The 23,583-nt window shown below is 34.4% G+C and overlaps 1 protein-coding gene across 1 annotated transcript in view; it reads right to left on the bottom strand.

Moving 5' to 3' along the window:
* Window positions 1–23,583, bottom strand: part of LOC149802639 (5'-3' DNA helicase ZGRF1-like) — a 110,622-nt gene that overhangs the window by 78,331 nt on the left and 8,708 nt on the right. Inside the window, exons 3-7 of the mRNA XM_089951958.1 lie at window positions 16,125–16,263; window positions 15,426–15,518; window positions 11,041–11,198; window positions 5,342–5,503; window positions 2,806–2,902 (exon numbers count right to left, since the gene is read on the bottom strand). Of these exons, the coding sequence (XP_089808084.1) occupies window positions 2,806–2,902; window positions 5,342–5,503; window positions 11,041–11,198; window positions 15,426–15,518; window positions 16,125–16,263 (649 nt within the window). The remainder of the gene's footprint in view (window positions 1–2,805; window positions 2,903–5,341; window positions 5,504–11,040; window positions 11,199–15,425; window positions 15,519–16,124; window positions 16,264–23,583) is intronic.

The following is a 23,583-nucleotide window of genomic DNA, read 5'->3' on the forward strand; positions in this document are numbered from 1 at the left end:
GATTATCTACCTAAAGCTAAAGCTGGTTATCTATTTGAAGCTAAAGTGGGTTATCTACCTAAAGCTAAAGTGGATTATCTACCTAAAGCTAAAGCTGGTTATCTATTTGAAGCTAAAGTGGGTTATCTACCTAAAGCTAATGTAGGTTATCTACTTAAAGCTAAAGTGGGTTATCTACCTAAAGCTAAAGTGGGTTACATATTTGAAGCTAAAGTGGGTTATCTATTTAAAGCTAAAGTGGGTTATCTACTTAAAGCTAAAGTGGGTTATCTACTTAAAGCTAAAGTGGGTTATGTATTTGAAGCTAAAGTAGGTTATCTATTTAAAGCTAAAGTGGGTTATCTACTTAAAGCTAAAGTGGGTTATCTACCTAAAGCTAAAGTTGGTTATCTATTTAAAGCTAAAGTGGGTTATCTACCTAAAGCTAAAGTGGGTTATCTACTTAAAGCTAAAGTGGGTTATGTATTTGAAGCTAAAGTAGGTTATCTACCTAAAGCTAAAGTTGGTTATCTACTTAAAGCTAAAGTGGGTTATCTACCTAAAGCTAAAGTTGGTTATCTATTTAAAGCTAAAGTTGGTTATCTACCTAAAGCTAAAGTGGGTTATCTACTTAAAGCTAAAGTGGGTTATCCACCTAAAGCTAAAGTTGGTTATCTACCTAAAGCTAAAGTGGGTTATCTACTTAAAGCTAAAGTGGGTTATCTACCTAAAGCTAAAGTTGGTTATCTATTTAAAGCTAAAGTAGGTTATCTACCTAAAGCTAAAGTGGGTTATCTACTTAAAGCTAAAGTGGGTTATCCACCTAAAGCTAAAGTTGGTTATCTACCTAAAGCTAAAGTGGGTTATCTACTTAAAGCTAAAGTGGGTTATCCACCTAAAGCTAAAGTTGGTTATCTATTTAAAGCTAAAGTTGGTTATATATTTGAAGCTAAAGTGGATAATCTGCCTAAAGCGAAAGTGAGTTATCTATTTAAAGCTAAAGTGGGTTATCTACCTAAAGCTAAAGTGGATTATCTACCTAAAGCTAAAGCTGGTTATCTATTTGAAGCTAAAGTGGGTTATCTACCTAAAGCTAATGTAGGTTATCTACTTAAAGCTAAAGTGGGTTATCTACCTAAAGCTAAAGTGGGTTATATATTTGAAGCTAAAGTGGGTTATCTATTTAAAGCTAAAGTGGGTTATCTACTTAAAGCTAAAGTGGGTTATCTACCTAAAGCTAAAGTGGGTTATGTATTTGAAGCTAAAGTGGGTTATCCACCTAAAGCTAAAGTTGGTTATCTATTTAAAGCTAAAGTAGGTTATCTACCTAAAGCTAAAGAGGGTTATCTACTTAAAGCTAAAGTGGGTTATCTACTTAAAGCTAAAGTTGGTTATATATTTGAAGCTAAAGTGGATAATCTGCCTAAAGCGAAAGTGAGTTATCTATTTAAAGCTAAAGTGGGTTATCTACCTAAAGCTAAAGTTGGTTATATATTTGAAGCTAAAGTGGATAATCTGCCTAAAGCGAAAGTGAGTTATCTATTTAAAGCTAAAGTGGGTTATCTACTTAAAGCTAAAGTGGGTTATCCACCTAAAGCTAAAGTTGGTTATCTATTTAAAGCTAAAGTAGGTTATCTACCTAAAGCTAAAGTGGGTTATCTACTTAAAGCTAAAGTGGGTTATCCACCTAAAGCTAAAGTTGGTTATCTACCTAAAGCTAAAGTGGGTTATCTACTTAAAGCTAAAGTGGGTTATCCACCTAAAGCTAAAGTTGGTTATCTATTTAAAGCTAAAGTAGGTTATCTACCTAAAGCTAAAGTGAGTTATCTATTTAAAGCAAAAGTGGGTTATCTATTTAAAGCTAAAGTGAGTTATCTATTTAAAGCTAAAGTGGGTTATTTATTTGAAGTTAAAGTGGGTTATCTACTTAAAGCGAAAGTGGATTATCTAATAAAATATGACAATGGAACATCTCTCTCTTTCTCCTTGGACTGCAAGTCAAACCATTAAATTATGACATGTATCAAAACTGTTTTTCTTTCTTTACTGCAAAATATGTCTTGAACTGTTTCAATATATGTGTAAAGAACATGCACACTCAGGTAGGTCTCTTCATTGGAAATAAATACTTTTGACAAGCATTCAAAGGAAATGAATGTTTTCCAAACTTATTAATAAGTATTGATGAAGAATACATTATGAAGTAAATGGAGGGATTTCTAGAAGACCAACACAGTCATACAGATATTCAAATGCTTTTGAAATGGTGATCAAGCCTTTATTCTGTAGGGAACATTGTATGTCTGAAAGAGTATTTAAGAACTACCAGCAGTAATAGTCTTTTGATTACAAAAATATAGAATTTTGATAATGTCTTGCCAAAAATAGAGGATGCAATAAAAAAAAAAGTAGGAATATGTGGACATTTTAACAAATTTCATTAATGAAAATGAACCTTTCACATGACATGATCCACCTCATACATCTGAGGTATTTTCTGGCTTGACTTCCCCAAAAACGCCATTATTGCTGTGACTGACATGCCATTGGGGGGGGGGGGGGGGAACAGACTAGACTGAATTCTAAATGGAGTACAAATACAATGGATATGTGAAAGACAGAGATGCAGAAAGCGAAATTTCCAATTGTGATTTTCCATGAAAACAACAAATTTTCTCATCACTTATTATATTTGCTTGAACTCATTGGAAGAATCAATTGTAAAAACTGATGCGGTTGCATGTTATGTGAGACCAGTCCTGGGTCTACAATGTTCATAGCAGAGTATGTGTTATACAGAGTCATACAGTAATAATAAAAGAGTACCTTTTGAATAAAATGATGATGGGTCCTTCTTTGGTAGCTTGATTAACATACATGGTTTCTGCTCAGAGTTATCTTTAGCACATTTTCTTACCCATGACTGGAAAAAGATATTAGAAATTTCCATGTTGTAAATCCTGTTGTTAATTAGCTTCAATGAAAAATCCCCAACTTTAAGTTTAATCTAAAAAAAATTAACCTTGATGTTAATCTAGGGTGTACACAGATGAATGGACATGCACTCTGAGGCCAAACTGTGTCATGTTTACACCAATGCAAGACCAATGCACACAAAAAAGCCAGTACAAATGAAAATGTTATTAAATAATACCAGTCAGTATGTTTCTGTCTGATCTGCTCTCACTGGCATTGACATCCAATTAACCACTGACACTTTTTCACATTGTTGTTCTTAATATCATAACTGACACTGTCATACTGTCGTTATCATCCTTGTCATCATCATCAGTACCACCACTATTATAATGCATATTATTACTACCCCACCCACCCCATTACTCCATCTCTTAAACACTTCATAGAATTTCACCAAATTTAGTCTTTTACTTGAGTACATTGTAACAATTCACAAGAAATTTCCTCCCTTTCTGTTACATCGGAAGTTAAAATGTGTAACACACAAACATTCTAATTAGTGCCATTTAGTATATTTGTCAACAAACTTTATACATGTAGTCATATCAGTAAAACATAAAAATATATTTGATGGATTGAAGGTTACAACCCAGGGATCTTACATAAATCTGTTTTTTTCCCATGACTTTTCTAGGACTTCACCATGACAAATTTCTGATTTTCAACAACTAAATTCTTTAATGTTTATGTTGAAAAAGGCTAGAAAGTTCAAAAGCTATAAAGGGAATAATGATAATATTGATCAACGTCATAGGAAAGACAACCATATACAGGTTATTTTGTCAAAATGACCTCCTCCTCCTCCTCTTACAGCATCTGATCCACCCACTTGAACAAAATAAACTGACAAGCAAGGGAGATTAATGTGCGCTTAAATCCAGATTCCAGATCTAGAGGAATCAGCAAACTGGAAGACTGCCATAACAATGATCCTGAAAATCCATTCCTTTGAAGAAATGGCTGTCTGGGGTGAAATTAAATGACTTTTCAATTTTATTTACCAATTTTCTGTGACTTTTGCATTCCTTTCCATGATAAAATCATTTTCCATGACTTTTTCATTACAACATTTTTTTCCAGGAATTTCCATGGCTGTGGAAACACCGAAAATCCTGGTGTCGCAAATCAGGAATGGGTGGGCTAACACATATATAAAATGGAAAACAGGTAGGAATGTGCAATGGTGAGTCATCTAAAATGTGATAGTCTATTATCAATACTATTATTGATTTAATTTCTTCTTGTAACAAATGATTCCAAGACAATACAATTGTCATTCATCTTGAAAAGAAAAAGAAAGATGTATTGCCATACATTTGTGTTTCAAGGTCAAATAGGCTGATAATTACATGAGGGAATATTCAGTGTATGGTTCATCATAATGATGAACAGTGGCAAACAGTAAACAAAGCCCATTGTCAGTCATAATGCTGATTAGCAAGAATGTTCAATTCCTCTCAATTTTTTGCATGTAACTATTGAACTAGAAAGGTAAATATTACACTGTTTATTCCATCAATTTTGACAATCTATTATGAAACTCCATGATTGACCACAGGCAACAAAATAAAGTTGTAAGAAAAATAATTTTATAAAAAAAATCTGAGTTAAAGAAAGTCAGTATTGAAATATTTGATAGAAACAAAAGTCAATAACTTGACAGTTCTTGTTTCCAGACATTTTCAAGCAAGTCAAAGTTATTGTTGTTGTTGTTGTTATGGGATTTAACGCCATTTTTCAGCACAAGATAGGCTATACATGGTGGCCAGTTTTAATGGAGGAAGAACCAGGGAAAACCCCGGAAAGAACCACCAACCCACAAGAAGCTACTGGCAAGCTTTCTCACATATCCACATTGGCCGAGCCCGAGACTTGAACCCATGCAGACAGAGGTGAGATGGCAGTGATCCATGACGGTGAGCACTTTAGACCACTCGGCTACTCAGGGCCCAAGCAAGTCAAAGTAGCTTTTAAACAAATCTGGGACACGAATCTTGATTACATTTATGTTTCACCAAGGAATATACATGAAACACTTAGTTTTCCTCAAACCATTATAACTAATCACTTTTTAGAAATAGATTAATGCCAGTGATAAATTATAATTATTTTTCATACTGACCAATCATCGTCTCTAAATCCATGTCTTTACTAAGCAATCCAAATAAGCAGCATTTACTAAACCTACAGTAATAATAATAATAATAATAATAATATTAATAATAATATAATAATAATGATAATAATAATAATAATAATAATAATAATAATAATAATAATAATAATAATAATAATAATGTCTTATTTATAAGCAACTTTAAATCATAACATGATTGCCATTTTTACTTACTGGAACTCCCTTGAAGTAGTGTTTTATACTCACCCTGACTCTTTTCAAGAAGATACATTCAGAGAAGAAAATGACTTTATGATCCCTAAAATAGGTCATCAGACTTTCAGCATCACTGAGTTGCAATTTATTGTTGGTTTGTGAACTTAATCCTTTGGATTTTCCATCAATAACTTGATCAACCCATTGGAAAAACTGAAAAGTAAAGCAAAATATGATTTTCACCAGTGTACCTTGTACATAACTCATCCTGTTGTCTTCAATACTTCTTATACAGTGAAACCTGCCTATAAACATCATCCACATGGCCTTTGTAAGCAGGTGACCTTTATACATTGGTACATTATTTCTCCTATGTCCACTATGGCAGGTATGACTGTATTATTAATCTCTTGGTAATGCACCCTTTCAAATTTATGAGGTCGACATAAAATATACATAGCTCACATTGTGAAAAACATTAACATGAAAATAAATTAGAAAATAATGATCACATATTTGACAGCTGAATGAAGATAATTGCAGTTGCAAATTTCTTGTTCTTGGCATCCGTCCGTCTACGAGAGACGATGGCATAGCTCCAAAGTACGCTTTTGCTTATCCTTCTTTTTAGCTCTCTTTTCAGCTTGCTTTATTCTTCTCTTTTCCTCTGCGTTTTGAACTCCCTGCCTGACAGCTAGACGCCAGCTGAAACGGTTGTTTGCACAGCTCTCCCAGTCGTTGACATTGATGTTTGCTGTCTTCATATCCTTCTTGCAAACATCTTTGTAGCGCAGATGTGGTCGTCCAGTTGGTCGTGCACCTTCTGCTAACTCCCCATATAACAGGTCCTTGGGAATGCGACCTGGGTCCATTCTCTTGACATGGCCGAGCCAGCGAAGGCGCCTCTCGCTGAGTATGGAGAACATGCTGTTCATGTTGGCGCGTTCAAGAACCTCTGTGTTGGGTACTTTGTCCTGCCACTGGATGTGCAGAATGCGCCGCAGACATCTCAGGTGGAAGCTGTTGAGTTTCCTCTCGTGTCTTGCATAGGTGGTCCATGTTTCGCTGCTTGCAAATTAATATTTAACAATAGCACTTCTGAAGAGCTGATAAAATAATTATGACAGTGAAAGCAATATGGATGTTCCAAAAGTCTAAAAGGCGAGTTTCACAATTCTAAAACATTTTAGTATATTTATGTAAATGTTGTAGAAAAACTTTTTATTGGGAGTAAGTCACAATAAACATTATGAGGTCACATATCCAGCCAGCTTTTAACAATTACCAGCTTATAGTGCTGCAAACTTTGATATTCAGTCAACCAGTGTGTCAAATCATTGTATGGATGTGTTATGTATTATATTTTATTGTGCTGATACATAACACTTTTCCAAGTACCTACCAAATTTTAGTAAGCCCTAATTCGATCACCTTAGACATTGAGTGGAAGTCACTTTACTGGGAAATTAATGATGGAAGATGAAGAAACTAAAGGTTATAGTTACGGCAAATAAAAGAGAAATCAGAAGCATGAGATCCAAGAGAGCCTGAGATTGATCACCTGGCTGATATATATGTAACAACCAAATGCAAGAGCAATTGGCCATGAAACCTAGGTCATTGGGATGCTTTCTTTTAAAATATTTCAGTGTTGTTCATTGCATATGTTATATACCACTGGATTCACACATAAGTCATGACACTACTCCCCTACCCCCACCACAAGACACATTCAAGTCAAGTGGCTACGGGTAAGTGTTAAAGCAGCAGATGAGGATACACTGGGAGCTGAAGCTGCAGACCTTCACATGGGCAGCTTTAGTGCATAGGGTCACTTTTCACTGGACCAAAGCAGCAGTGGAACTTGGCAGCCCCCCTCCCATGATTAAGCAGCCCATTTTAGGATGACAATGCCCACCTCCATAGCTTAAGGAAGAGGCTAGAAAAGGTGCCCTAAACATTGCCTGCTTCACCTTAATCCTGATCAGCACACTGCAGCTGATGGGAATCCCATCTTAGCAGCCAAGAACCTAACAAGAAGACAAAAGTGAAGGAACATACACACACTAATGGGCAGTAAACTAACAAATAGACCAACAGATAGAACAGTTCCAGTTGGTAGAGAAACAGCCATATTCAACATCCAGATAACAGCCCTGAGTGAAACTTGCATAGGAGAGAAAGGACAACTCACTTAAGTCGGAGCTGGCTACACCTTCTGGAATGGCACCAAGTAAATAAGAACGATGTGGAGCTGGTGTTGGGTTTGCAATAAATAACAGCATATTTTATGACAAATCACCATCAGTTGTATAAAGCCCTCTATGCCATGATACCTTCTGTCAAATTCAGTGAAATTTTTTTTAGTGGTTTTTGAAAAGTATTATGAAGATTTTGTTTATTTTCAGTAACCAGTGCTATTCAAGGACAGATGGGCATCATTTGCACAAAAATGAAAAGTTTTCAAGCCAGAAGGCAAGTTTTATGAAATTCTATCCAAGATTTTGATGAAGTCATTTTTAGTTGGGTTTTTTCTATTTTTAATAATAGTAGCAATATTGAATGGCAAATAAGCATCATCTGTAAATATGTGAAAGGTCTTCATACCAGGATGTTTTGTCAGATTTGGTCAACTTCGATTCAGAAATTTTGAAAAAGAAGTCTTTTTCTACTCTTAGTCATAGGGGCCAAATCTTATATTTGTGTAAATATGAAAAGCCTTCATGCCAGGATGCTTTCTGTCAAATATTATCAAATTCTGCCTGGTGGTACTCTATAAGTTATTTAGAGATTTAATATATTTTAATATGGACAGCTGTATTCGATGGCAGATTACCATCAACTACAGAAAACTGAAAGTCCCCAAGGCCAGGATATTTTGTCACATTTGGTCATATTCTGTTGAGTGTTTTATGACAAGTTGACAAAAGGGGATTTTCTACTTTAAGTATCAGTGGGCATATTTATTTGATGGTGAATTAGCATAATCTGTTTAAATCTGAAAGATCCACATGCCAGGATGCTTTCTGTCAAGCTTTGTCACTTATATTACATTAAGCAGTTTGGATAAAATGTCATTTTAAGGTTTTTCTATTTTTAGTAATGGCAGCTGTATTTGATAGTGGACTTAACTGTATATAAATTTAAAAGCCTTCTATGCAAGCATGCTATTAGTCAAATTGGTCAGGTTCTGTTGGGCAGTTTTTGATTAGTCATTTAATGAAGTTTCTATTTTTTTAAAACACAACTATATTTGATGGCAGATTGGCATCATTTGCATAGATCTGAAACGTCTTCATGCCTGGATGCTTTCCATGAAGTTTCATGACATTCTTTAGTGTTCTGAGCTAGGAGTTTTAAGGTTTTTCTATTTTTAGCCGTGGTGGCCATATTTAATGACTGATCAGCAGTATTTTGTAAAAATTCTAAAAGGTATTTGTGTCAGGATGCTTTCAACATCTATTCAAAAGTTTTGTTAAAGAAGTCATTAAAGATTTGCCTATTTTCAGTAATGGTGGCCAGATTTGATGGTGGATAGGCACCATTTGTGTAAATTTGAAAGGTCTTCATCCCAGGATGCTTTCTGTAAGATATTATAAAATTCTGTTCAGTGATTTTGAAGTAGCTGCTTGAAGATTTTGTAAGGATGGTCATATTTTGATGACAGGTCACCATCAGTTGTACAAAACTGAATGCCCTCAGTACCCAGATGTTGTCAAATTTTTTGTTGTCCAAATGGGGTGTATTACTTTTTGGAAAAGTGGCCAATATATGACAGTGGATTGGCATAATTTCTTTAAATCTGAAAGGTCTTCATGCAAAGATGCTTTCTATCCAATTTTCCCACAGTCATTTCTGTAGTTTTGAAGTCATTGAAAAGTTTTTCTATTTTTAATAATGGTGACCATACCTGATGTCAAAATTTATCAGATTCTGCTCAGTGGTTTTGGAGAAGATGTTGTTTAATGGTTTTTCTGATTTTAGTAATGACGCCCATATTTGACCGGTGAATCACCATCACTTGTATAAATTTGAAACATCTTCATGCCAGGATGTTATCTCTCTACACATTACCTATACTCAAAGTCAGTGATAAAGGGAATTAACCATCATTTTCTTTTTCTGATAGTTGATGATAATAAAGTGGTAGTCATATTTGCATTTATGATAGTTCCACTGACAATAATTTTACTGATGACTAAATTTCCATGACAACACCTTTTAAGATCCATACAATAAGCTGAGGTTGACTGCTCAGATCATGTATTAGAATGCCCACTTATAGACTGTAAACCAGACTATTCATATATCAAAATGACAACTTACTGCTAAAACTGGCAATCTCAAAATCAGCATGGGATTATGCTGTGAATTAAATTTACAAATGCCATATAATTTAGCATAAAACATGGTGATAATTGTAGTTAGAACAAGAATTGTCATTTTTTAAGCTGCTGCAAGAAAAAGTTGTCATTTTTTAAGTTGCTGCATTATGATTCTGAAGGTTGCCAGTGGGAGACCAGTTGAAAATTTATGCTTGCCAATTCTTAATTGCCAGTTGCAAATGCAGCCATTTTAGTTGCAACCTTGAGTGCTGCAAAGATATAGTTTCATCTTCTAATGTTGCATATTACACTGGAATATTCCACCTCAGACTTTTAGACAGCTTCTTCAGCATTATACTAAAGATAGGATTAACACTAATTTGGAAAACCCTCAGCCATTTTAATCAAAACCAACAAATACTAAAACATAAATGGTATAATGTTTCTACCATATGTTCAAGAAAATGAAAATCTACTTATTTGCACAGCTTAAAAATTAGTTATGCAGACAGTATATTTATGTGTAGTGTTTAATGGCACATCAGCACAATCCTGGCTACAAAATACCAAATAAATTTAGGTTTTTAAAAAAGTGACACAATACACAAAAGTAAAGACAAAAAAGGTAAAGATAAATCAGTTCTATATGTAAGTTACTCTCGTTAAAAAATTTCACAACCTTTTCAGGATGAATATCATTATGGGATACATCCAAGGGCAAAAAAGTTGCTTCCATTAGTAACCGCTTATGACATGCAGAAGAGTGTATCAGTGCTGCCGTACAACCCTCAGTGTACATCAGGCAAAAGACCTATTGTACATCCCACAGTGTATATCAGGCAAAAGACCTAATGGACATACCTCAGTGTATATCAGGCATCGGACCTATTTTATGTCCCTCAGTGTACATCAGGCAACATACCTATTCTACATCCCTCAGTGTACATCAGGCAACATACCTATTCTACATCCCTCAGTGTACATCAGGCCTATTGTACATCCATCAGTGTACATCAGACATATTTTACATCCCTCTGTGTACAGACAGAATAGAATCTAGGACCAAGTACCTAGTTCTTCTTTTCGTCCTCACTGTTGTGAGTGATACAGTGATTCATATGGAAGACGTTTAATTTATTCATTCTATTTAGTGAACATAGTTTTTAATTACACGTGAAACATGTGTTTTTTGAATTTTAAAACATTTTATGGAATCAATACCATTAAGAATGTTTGCCTGTTTTTGTAACAGCATGCAATATTTATTATATACAGTTTATCGGAACATTCACACAGCCCTACTTTTCAATCATTAAAATTTCTCCACCACTAAAAATGTGGCACTACATGGTGTACTGTTATTTTGCTATGATTGTGGTTATCTAGTCTAAATTAACAATTTATATTCTGTATTCATACACTTACCTTGCACTGTTGATTTCTGGAAGCACTGCAGGAATAAAAGTATTTTCCTTTGTTGGGCCCCTCTTTCTTCACCTGTACCATTTTGGATGGAGTCTGACAGTTACAGGGAGGGTTCTGTTTGAAACTCTTGCCACCATGCTGTCTGGCTTTAACAGAGACTGATGAAAATAAAGCACTGCAAACAGTACAGAATACTTTTCCACCTGCCTTTTCAGGATCATTAAGATCTTGTTATTAAAACTTTTATTCTAAAATTTACAAGATTCTTTGTATTGTTAAAGGCAAACCACCTGTAAAATTTTGGTAGGTGCAGTAGATTTAAAATTATCATGCAGAAGCAATATCCCTTATATTTTAATCAAGTCACCTTGTCTTTGGACAGCTAGGCTCTAAACACAGTAGGTTTCTTTTACCTTTATACCTTCCAGAGTAACAGATTTTTTTTCAGTTATAATCCTTTGAATCGATTGAGTCCGCTTGGAGCGCCTCTGCTGCATCTGCCATTACGTAACTGCGAAGCACCATAATCAAACTGAAACTTACATGGAATAGTGAAATGTCTGATGCAAGATGTTTAATGCCTGATGTATTTTGCAATATAAAATAATGGACTGATGACATGAGACACTGGCCAGACGTCATGTATGGTGATATTTACAACTATTTAATCTCATCAAAAGCAGTAGATGGAAAAGAAATGAAGAACTTTAAAAGCTCACAAAGTTAAAACTACTTCTAGAGTGGAAATGTGTATACAATTTTGCACAATACATCAAATTTGGAGAAATAAATTATCATGAAAAAAAAAATACTCATCATAGTCAGTAAAAAAAGTATATGAAGCTTAAGTTATTTGTACCATATTGTTGAGAATGGGTGGTGTACATATATGGCAGAGAAAGGACACTCACGCAGTCATGTCGGTGCATTGTTGTGGAAAACTGATCATGCTGGGAGAAATAATCTTACTGGGGTCAGATGTACTGACAAGACAGATAAGTGGAACAGAGGTACAAGAGAAATGTTGAACCGAAACCCCTTGCAAATATTACATTCAAAAAACCCAAAATGGGTGACAGCCCCATTAAAGATGACAGAGAAGTAGTGCCTGTTGCCCGAAATACACCAGTTTATTTGACAAAGGCCAAGTTTAAAATGGCTATTGACAACTCACCACTTAAAGCTTTATTTCAAATTAAAGAACAACAATGAATACAAGTTTCACAAGTGAACCTTTGAACTGTACAGGTGATATATATCACTTCATGATCATAGCCATCATGGAAGCTTATCTTCTTGGGAGAAATGTTTAACATTTTTTCAGAAATATGTATGTCTGGATGCAGATCATATTAATAAACTGCAAAATGAAACTATCAGTCAGTGTAAATGTTCTTTGTGGAGAGACTCAAAAACTGTGAATTACAACTAGCAGTGCATACAAAGTACCCATTAAAGAGACAACTGATTGCATCAATTTCATAAGGGATCATTACATGTAAAATTTATTGGCAACAAATTTATAAAACACAGACTGTAAGTGACTGTGGATTGTATGTGTCAGTGGGGGACAAAATGTTTATGTGCAAGTCATGATGGGATTTTAAATGGAGATACTTTGCTAGAAATTAAAAGTCTGTTTTTTTATTCTAAATGGACAGTGTTAGAGCAACTCTTTGCAAGGGCAAATATGATGTAAAGAGTGAAAATGGAAATGTTGTATTAAAAGTTAAAGGATGCAGAGGATTTTATTTACAAGTTCAACTGACTATGTTTTGCACAGGGTTGAGAAAGTGTAAACATTTTATGTGGCATAATGAAGATGGCCACAAGTTTGTAAAATGTTCAATATGATGATTACTTTGTGAAAAATCAGATCCTGCACCTTTGTGAATTTTATTACAGGAAGATGATGATGCCACGTTTAGTCAGTGAACTTGAACAGGATCATATGATGCTAAATAAAGCATTGAAAATATTCATGAACCTTTAACTGGGATGAGTAACGTCTGCTGTGCTTTTGCATGAGAAATGAATGTATTGATGCTTTGGAAATGGATTTCTTGCAGTCGGCCTTCCATCCAAAAATTGTTCTGAACAAACAAAAACCTTTTTGAGTAGTATTTTTCTCTTTAAAGCCTTTATCCACTCAAGTTTCAGAGACCCATCTGACAGCATAATGTGATATTTGTAAGGAACTAAACACGCGCATTCACTGGATTTGTTTGTGTGTTTCACAAAAGGATTCTTTGGGACCCTACATTTCAAAATAAATGTCCAAATATCAACAATGGGGTGGCAAGGGTCAGAGGGATTACAGCACACTGTATGAAAAACATGTATTTATTTTTGCTACTAACTTGGATTTGCATCTGGTACAAATTCTGACAAAACATGGGCAAACTCAATGTGTATTAGAACCGGAATACAAAAACAAAATACACCAACAAATTATTTATATTCAGCACTCACTTGAACTCTACATGTCTTTCTCTGGATAATCATGAAGTCCATAAATTCTGCAATGAGCATGATAATGTGCTCAATCTGAGTGTTGTATTACATCACTCTTATATTTTTGATTTGTCCATTTTTTGATCAGTCAAATGTTTTGAAGTTTAATAAGATCTATCTGATCTTAAAATTTTCATCCACAAGTCACACCATAAAGCCCATTTCGTTTAACATCTGGCATCACTTCCTTTAAAAGTACAGACTGGTCCATTAACTAACTTGACTGGTTCATTAACTAACTTGATTATATAATGTATCAGCGAGGCCAAGCTTTATATTAAAGAAGCATGTCTATTTTCTTGGACATGGATCATATACAGTGGCTATAAATAGAAAATAAGGAAAGTACATGTAGGTGTATGATGGACAAAGTAACTCAACTATTCTTATGCAGCATCTTTCTTTTTAGAATATTCTCAAATTTATATGATGAGCTGGATAATAAAATGACAAACAATACTATTTATTGCTTTATTTTTATTTACTTTTTAATGTACCAGTGTAATCCATATACATAACCTCTGAAGCACCGATTGTTATGAAAACATACTAAGCAAATGGAAAAAAATCAGTATCAATCATGCAATACAATTATTTAATGTTGCCGTCACAATAAGAAACGGACATTTGTTTGGTTCTCGAAAGCTGTCCTTTAGCATTGACTTCAATAACATATGCACCTTTCATCAAAGAAAGCCAACTACAATCTACAATAAGAACCTTTCTTCAAAGGAAGTCAGAACCACACTTAAAAGCAATGGAATCTGATGGATTTTTTCATTTTCCAATGTGACTGGAACACAATTACTGTGCCATGAAAGTTTCCTTTTGCAGGGAAAAAGTTTATGCTTACAAACGCTACCAATAGCAGCTTAAAATGCAAACTAACTTTGACTGACTTGGGAGATACTGACAAGTAAATGTGCTTCATCATTCATTACATGACTGTGCTGTTTTTCCACTGAATCCTGACCTATATGACCTGTGACAAAATTATTGAATAATTTTAGTCTGTGTGTGTGCATATTTTTGATGGAATCACTTGTATTGTGGATTTCTGTGCATGTGATTGGATTTGTGGGTGAGTACATGGTGTTGATACTCTATTCATGCTATACATTAGACAGTGTTGATACTCTATTCATGCTATACATTAGACAGTGTTGATACTCTATTCATGCTATACATTAGACAGTGTTGATACTCTATTCATGCTATACATTAGACACGTATCTGTAAACAGTATCCAAGTATATGTACCACTCAGTGGTTCTCTAAATAAAGTAAAACATTATATGTGCCTTCTCTGTTTTCACTGCAGGTGTATTTCTCATTTAATATGCATCAATTTAAGATGGTTACTGTGCCAATGAAGCATGTATTTTACTGCCCGGATTTTTACCTCCCCCCCCCCCCCCCCCGCAAATTTTGTGGGGTACAGGCATCATTTTCTTCAGCTAACTGACCTGGTTGCTTATAACACAGTTCTGTCTATAAAATGGTTGGGTTCTATGGCTCCAAACTACCCTGTTATAGCGGGGTCGCACTGTATGTCTTTTGAATAACTATTTTTAAAAAATTCTTATTTACAAATTATGTGACGAGTCAGAAAGGATTTTAAATATACAGAACATTTCCTAAAAATGGAACAAAAATACTTTATGTTTTAAAGTGAAAACTAAATAAGTGATCCAATTTCCTCCTGTCTTACTAAAACAACTCCACTGTGATGTCATTCTAATTCATAGCAAAACAGAAATAAAATTACATAAATTCTGTTAAGCAATAATTGATTGACAGCCATAATGCAGTCAAGAGGTCAGTTCAAACAATTAGCTTTATGGCAGTAGGTTACACCTCATAAACTTTACCTGAATCTTGAAGCTGGTAACCTGAGGTGTCCACTTTAGCAAGGCTATAGTGATACTTCTTGCTGACTTCAAACAGTAGAAGATTCAGGTGTTCTGAAGAAACAGAATTTCATTAGATAGATACTTTAGTAAATAAAGACAAATCTTAACATTTATTTAAGTAATTATCGCTTGGAAATTTTACATTATTTGATGTGAAATATAATATCATACATACTTGCTTATAAGTCAACTCAAACTGCAAACAACAAAGGTCCTGATCTGTTGTAGCACTATGCACCTGTAGATCATGGTCAATTTTGTTTGTTGTACTGATTACACTCCTTACAAACTGCATACACCCAGATTTGCTGGCACATTATGCAATGGCAGATCTGGGTCTCTGCAGTTTGCAGTTGGACTCAACTTATCAGCGAGTACATTTGACAAATTACAAGTCCAAGTCAAACACAGTAGAACCTGTCCTACAAGAATGTCCCTTTTGCCCCCACCACAAATGGTCTCTCAAGGTAGGTGGTCTATCAGATACTTATGACCATGATAAAGTGCATAACATTTCATGCCTCAAAGTGAATTAGTTTTTGTGCTATCATACAAAATTGGATTCGAGACTTATGCATAGACATGCAGGCATATGGACAGCAGCACAACAAAATACCCTCTTTAACTATTACACTGGGGGCATAAAAACACAAATACCTTTGATTGTGGCTGTCAGGACCTGTTTATACACAGCAACTGATGGAAAAGAAACTGGAATTCTCATTTCTCTCAGCAAGGAGCTATTCTGTTCAACTTCTGATTTACTGGGAAAAATCAGTTCAGCTATCAGTGATCTCTGAAATCCCACAAAATAACAAGTCAGTTCAGCTATCAGTGATCTCTGAGATCCCACAAAATAACAAGTCAGTTCAGCTATCAGTGATCTCTGAGATCCCACAAAATAACAAGTCAGTTCAGCTATCAGTGACTTCTGAAATCCCACAAAATAACAAGTCAGCAATAAAAACAACTGAGATTCAGAAAAGAACTGCAATGCTTCATTAAACTTTCTCCAAATGAGGTGAGAATACACAGGAAATTCCAAAAACTATAAATCTGTCAATTACTTCACAATTGTAGGGAGAAAAAAACTACTGGAAACATACAATTTAAGCTGGGGAGTAACACTTAGAAAGATGCATAAATCAACTAAAAAAACAAACACAAAAAACTAAATTACAACAAAAAAAGAGAAAGTATTAAGGATGAGAAATTGCCTTCTTGTTAAACAACGACTCAGTATTGTTCAAGTTCTAATTAGTTTATCACTGAAATGTAATATAAACAGATCTCTCAAGAATTTCAATCATGTGGGAAATTCATTTGAACAATGAAAAGAACTCAATGAATGGTGAGAAAGTTTCTCACATAAATATATCCCCACCTCTCCTGCACCCAACCCCAACCAACAATGCAAAGCATCTAGAATAAAACAGAAAATACTTAGGTCAATGATTTGTGAACATGCATGATGGCTATAATATTTACTAAGTTTCAAAGCAATCCACTAAAAATCCCAAAAGTAGATGCATTCAGAAAATTATGTCACATGGGCATCCATATGCTAGTCACAAAGTGCAGTAACTTTTAAACAAAATCATGGATGCAAAAAGATGTGTCAACATGTACATCTTAGATAATAGGTACCAAGTTTCATTGCAATTCATAACAAGCTCTGTTGCACTCACAACTGTATGTCCCACATGTCCCATAAACTTGACACTGTTGTCAAAAAATAATCGAAAAACATGCCATGTCCATCCATGTCTCTGCTGGTGCTAGCAATGGCAAAACTTATGAAAGGTGATGTTTACCAATTGTTATTTTCTTCATGTTCAACAAATAAGGGTAATTTTTGGGGGGCATTTTCCAGACAAAAATGGGATCCATGGTTCACACACATAATGAGCAGGTTCATTAGTTATCCAGGTGCAAGTTATCTAGGGAAGAGTGTAGCGATCAAGTTTTATGGCAACCCAAAAACTACAAGACTAATGAGTGTCAGATGGAAGAATGGTTACGAGGATTAAAATAAACCTTGTCCCTACAAAGGCAGGCCCATACAGATCATGTTTTGCAGACTGCATTTAATTAATTTTATTCTGCAGGGTACCAATTTTTATGGAGATTACAGTAGCTCAGGACCACAAAATTAAAGTACCCACCAAGAACAATCCATGTGTAAATCAACAGGACAACCTTATCCAATTGTGAAATAAATGACTCCCTAATCCACCAGTGATGTGCATGTAAACAGGACACCCTTACTGAAAATAAATAACTTCACACTACCTTTTTAAAATAAACAATTTACTTTGTAGAAGACACAATGAACAAAGCATTCCTCTATACCTATAGTTGAGTTATGAATATGAATTCAAAAAAATGTTGAAAGCCCAACATCTACAAATTATCCTTTAAAAAATAGAGGAAATGGAGATATGTGTCATGAATATCCAAATATGAAAACACATAAAGCCACAATGTATCAGAATTAATGTCACCATTTATAAGAATTAATGACACCATGTATCAGAATTGATGTCACAGTCCATCAGAATTGATATGTCACAGTACATCAGAATTGATATGTCACAGTACATCAGAACTAATATGTCACAGTACATCAGAATTGATGTGTCACAGTACATTAGAATTGATATGTCACAGTACATCAGAATTGATATGTCACAGTAAATCAGAACTAATGTCACAGTACATCAGAAATTATATGTCACAGTACATTAGAATTGATATGTCACAGTACATTAGAATTGATGCTATTCATAACTCACCGGTTTATTACAAGTAGAGTTTAACATGATTCATTGTCTGTAATTTTTACAGCATTTTAATTTTTCTACAATTTATTTGATAAAATCATAAATATATATTTTTGTCTTCTACTTTCTCTAAAATAAAACTATTATCTTTTTTAGTTTTGAAAAAATATACTTGTATTTAAAAATCATATGAAATTACAAGCAATATTTTATTATCTATAATTATTCATACACACCAAAAAAATAATAAAACATGTATGAAAAAAAACCAATACAGTAATTTACAGTGTCACCATCGACGCTGTCAAAACTACAGCCAACAAAATAAACTATTACAATGACAACTTCAAAATCATGGCTCAAAATGACGCTAGCTAGCTTGCATTTTGCTAATTCAAATCAGTTAATGCTAGCTAGAAAATTTTAAAGTATCTTTCTAGTGATATTTTGTAATTCAGTTTTATTTGATAAGCTAGTGGACGCTGAAATAGCCTGAACGTTGTTAAGTGAAAATATTACAACTATCAAAATGATGCTGCTACTGAAACAAGTTAATTTTCGGTCATGAAAATATTATCAAAATAACAGCCAATACACCATTTTGATGTCACCTTTAAAGCAGTAGAAATTAGTCAAGCAGTTTATAATGCCACCTTCAAAGCTGCATAAATTGCAGCTGGTACCTTAGTTTACTATCACCTTCAAAGCTGTAAAAATTAGGAAAGTGATTTACAATTTCACCTTTAAAGCTGTAAAAACTAGGAAAGTGGTTTACAATGTCACCTTCAAAACTGTAAAAACTGCACCCAGTACATTGGTACAGTAGTTTAGTGTCACCTCCAAAGCTGTAAATCTTAAAGCTAATATAGAAATATATGATGTCACCTTCGGAGCCAAAAAACAAATTTTAATCTGTTGTTCTGCTACTTTTCCCAGTTTTACAGTACAAATTTTTGTCCTGCTCTCATCAAGGCTGCCAAGTCCTTGATCAACAGTACTTTTTGTCAGCTCAATTTGAATAATATTCAGCAAAGTGCTAACGCTTCAATTAGTTTCTGAAAATGAAATCGAATGTGATTAAATTTCTGAGGCATCCTAATCAAGGCATGGAAGAAGCTACATTAGAAGCCCAATTTGTGTTGTTGTTTCCCAATAAAATTGTACCGTGCATACAATTGACTGATGAAACTTTAATTAAGTTAAATTAAAAATCAGTTCCCAATTGCAATCAGACCCAAGAGAAATTACTTTGAAAACTGAATCAACTGAATTATAACAGCAGTACAAAATCTGAATTAAGATCACAAATATAATTTACAGAACTCACTTTTGGACAAAGTAACTGGTTTTATTACAGAACTTTTCAAAATATAATCAATCGCTCTTTGTTCATACTCAATGTTCACACTGCCAGCAGAATTTTACAGCATGTATGAATGTGTCTCTGCTTAAAAGAACATGGTTTCAACCACAGGACTTACAATATAATGGTTCTTTCACTAGGATTATAAGTACTAAATAAAACAATCACAGCTTGGTCCAACTCTGCTTCATATGTTTTAGGTTTCACACAAGGGTTTGCAGAACACTACTTCACACATTCCTGTACGTGTCTGATCATGTTTTCCAGTATGGAACACCAGTGTGGGATAGCTCTATACTGCCTGACATGTGACCTTTATCCTCACTAGTGGACAATTTTGACCTTCTTCTACAAGCATAGGGTAAACAAAGTAGCAAAACCATGACAATTTCAATCATCACTTAAACAGTCTTTCACAATAATCAAGATAAACATTACTGTACTTACATAATTACTTATGAAAACAAAAAATTAACTTTATTTTGTACCTGTTCAGTTTACATTTTTATCATCGTGCAAGCTATCTGTACAAAATTCAATGCTGTGTATTGCACTGACCATAGCAATTTTAACTACTTTTCTATGAAAGCTAAAATCTTTTAAAATGAAACCTCGGGTTTACACTGAATATTTCAGCATGAAAAACTAACTTTTTACACTATCTTAGGGTAAGGAAATTTTCAATGGGTGTTTTGCCTTTTGAAGCAATATTCACAATACATTATTCTGACTTCTGCCCACACGTTTTGTTCAGAATAAAAAGAATCCATCATTATGTAAAGGTTTAGGATAGAAAACTTCCAACAACTACATTACCAACTGTATTTTAATGTGATTGGTTGTTTTTTCTAATGGCACTTCCAGCACATTATTGGCCATATGATGCGGAGGAAATTGAAGCTAAGTGCCGTTCCAATGGAAATACAAAGGCAGACAACCTGGGCTGGTTTGGACATGTATGAAACCTGCAATCCTTGGATTACAAAGACCAATGCTCTGCTGACTTAATAACAGACGCTTCAGACTACATGTTAAGAAAATAAAGAAAAGAGTTGTGTCTGATTTTAAGCATACTGGTAATACCACAGCTCCATTTAAACTTGAATAAAGGGCAAAATGTGAAAATATATAAGAGTAAAATAAGATGATCGTGGTAGTGGGGTAATGATATGCAGATTGACTACAACTACTCTCCACAAGAATGTATGATAATAGTTCCTAAATTATATATATATATATATATATATATATATATATATATATATATATATATATATATATATATATATATATATATAGTGCGACTGCTATAGAACACTCCATTATAACACAAATTTGGATATAACATGATCATCGCATAGCTCCGTAAAATTTCATATACATGTATTTTTCTTGTACACAAAATAATACATTTTTCTTCTTAAAAGTACTTAAAATGTGTAAAAGGTTTATTATCATTTTGGGGAAGAGATTGCGTATGAATTCCAATATAAGAAGAGTGTGGTGTGGCTCCTGAAATTTCATATACATGGAATCTTCTTGTACATGAAAACATATTTTTATTTTTAAGTGTATGAAAAATAACAGGTACAGCATTTATTCAGGGATCGCTCCAGCTTTTGAAAATAATGCACATTATGATTTTTTTTTTCCATACTGGCAGTGAAATATATCATCTGGCGATTTTTGTGTCACAACACTGTTGGCTGCTTAAAATTTTATAGATAATTTTGGGTTTGGAGTGGAGAAATTCAAAGGCACCATGAAAGATGTCACAAACGTGGATATAAAAAACAATGGAATCTATCTATTGTTAAATAAACAAATCCTTTGTGCAAAAAAAACAAACCTTAATCTTAAGCTGACATCTGGCCTGAGTACCATATGCTGTGATACAGTCATGCAAACAGGCAAGCTATAATCAACCAGCCTCTGAAGGCAGGAACTAGAATGGCTATGAAAGACCAAATGACAGCTAATTCTTTTTTTTATAAATGTACCCAGAAAAAAATAGTTTTGCTGAAACTTCAAAGAAAAGTGATAACCTATGAAGCAATGATCATTCTGTATAAATACAAAGCATATAAAAACATTTCAGTCTCAATCAATGTTCTAAAAGTATTATATGCTGCCACCACAATAACAAATAGGCATTTGTTTGGTTCTCCAAAGTCGGTTTCAATAACATGTTCACCCTTCCTCAAAGCAAACCAAGTACAATCTTAACACATTAACCCCTATCAACATCTTTAAGGAACAGGAGGTAGTAGCCTACTGCCGAGCTCTGTAGCATCATGGTCATGCATTATACACTAAAGTGGGTGGCATTATAGAAACGTAGATGTAGTTATACAATAATACCAAATAATCTGGAATTTCTAGTTGCACTACAAAATATAGATAGAAAAACCTCAATTTTTGGACCCGACTTTTTTTACCCAAAATTCGCCCGTGGTCAGAATCCGATTTTGTGTCCGGATTTTAGACCTTTTGGTCTCAGATCTAAGGCAAACCGGTATGAACTGCAAACAGACAGATGAGCCTTTGCAAAAAGTAAGATAAGATGGTCATTTGGAATAAAGAGTGGTCTCCATACAAAAATAATGGCTCCGTTTAGCAAAAAACAAAAAAAAGAAGTCCAACTTTTACCCTTCTGCTCATGCGCGAGTCAAATAGCCAACGAAAAACGATGTTTCTAACACAACTAGGCAGTATGTTATTGAAAGATGACTGGGGATTTGGTGTTTTCAAGTCTATTCAGAAATAGCTTTCCAAATGCATTTCCTACTCAATTTTCAGGCAAAAATGACAAAAAGCTCCAGGGATTAATGTGTTAAAACAAAAACCTAAAGCATCTTTCATTAAAGGAAGTCAACACCAAACTTAAATAAAAGCAATAGAATCTAATGGATTATTGCACTTTCCAAAGTGACTGGAACATGTTTATTATGCCAAGAAAGTTTCCTTTTGGCAGGAAAAAAGTTTATGCTTACAATCAGTACTAATGGTGACATAAAACATAAATTAAATTTCCAATCTTTTGAATTCATAAATATCTGGCCATCAAGTTAATTGAAAGTGAGGCATCTCACAAAGTTCTTTGTTAAACTTTTAATTTGTTCATGTTTTGATTTCCTTATGAATAGCCTCATCCCCTGGTTAGCCTTGGCAAGATGAAAGCCGTCTCCAGCTGACCAAAATCTAGGCCAATTTAAGTACATGTACATGTAGCATGTAATCAATTATAGCCAAGTGCTACAGTCAACAATGAATATCGTAGTGAATTGTTTACTGACGTGCTTGTTGACAATGGGATATAGATCAAATGAGGACTACCAATTTTATACATGTTGTGTTTTCTAATGGGATGTGGCTAATATAGGAATTGTATAAAATGTGATCAATACCCAAATTCATGGATTTTTCACATACATGGACAGTACTTAACACATTATGGATTGTATTACACAAATGTAAGTTGTCAATATATGTGTATTTCAAACTAGTTTTGTCTTCATTTAAACAAAAGCACAAATTTTGTATTACCACCACCATGTGGGTAAGTTTTTTGGTACATGCATCATTTTCTTCAGCTGACTTGGTTGGTTGTTGTTGTTGTTGTTGTAGTATGATTTAGTGCCATTTTTCAGCACACGATAGGCTATACATGGTGGCCAGTATTATTGGTGGAGGAAGAACCCGGGAAAACCCCAGAAAGAACCACTAACCCAATAGAAGCTACTGGCAAGCTTTCTCACATACCCACATTGGCTGAATCCGAGACTCAAAACTAGGCAGACAGAGGTGAGACAACAGTGATCCGTAACAGAGAGAACTTTAGACCACTCGGCCACTCGGGGCCCCGACTTGGTTGGTTAAAACATGATTTGGTACATAACACAGCCTGGTTCTGTGGACCCCAACCACTGTATTACAGTGGGATTACACTCTGTGTGTGTGTGTGTGTGTG

This window comes from Sinohyriopsis cumingii, chromosome 3, assembly GCF_028554795.1.
Source record: "Sinohyriopsis cumingii isolate HCF-2022 chromosome 3, ASM2855479v2, whole genome shotgun sequence".
In the NCBI taxonomy this organism is placed as follows: domain Eukaryota; kingdom Metazoa; phylum Mollusca; class Bivalvia; order Unionida; family Unionidae; genus Sinohyriopsis; species Sinohyriopsis cumingii.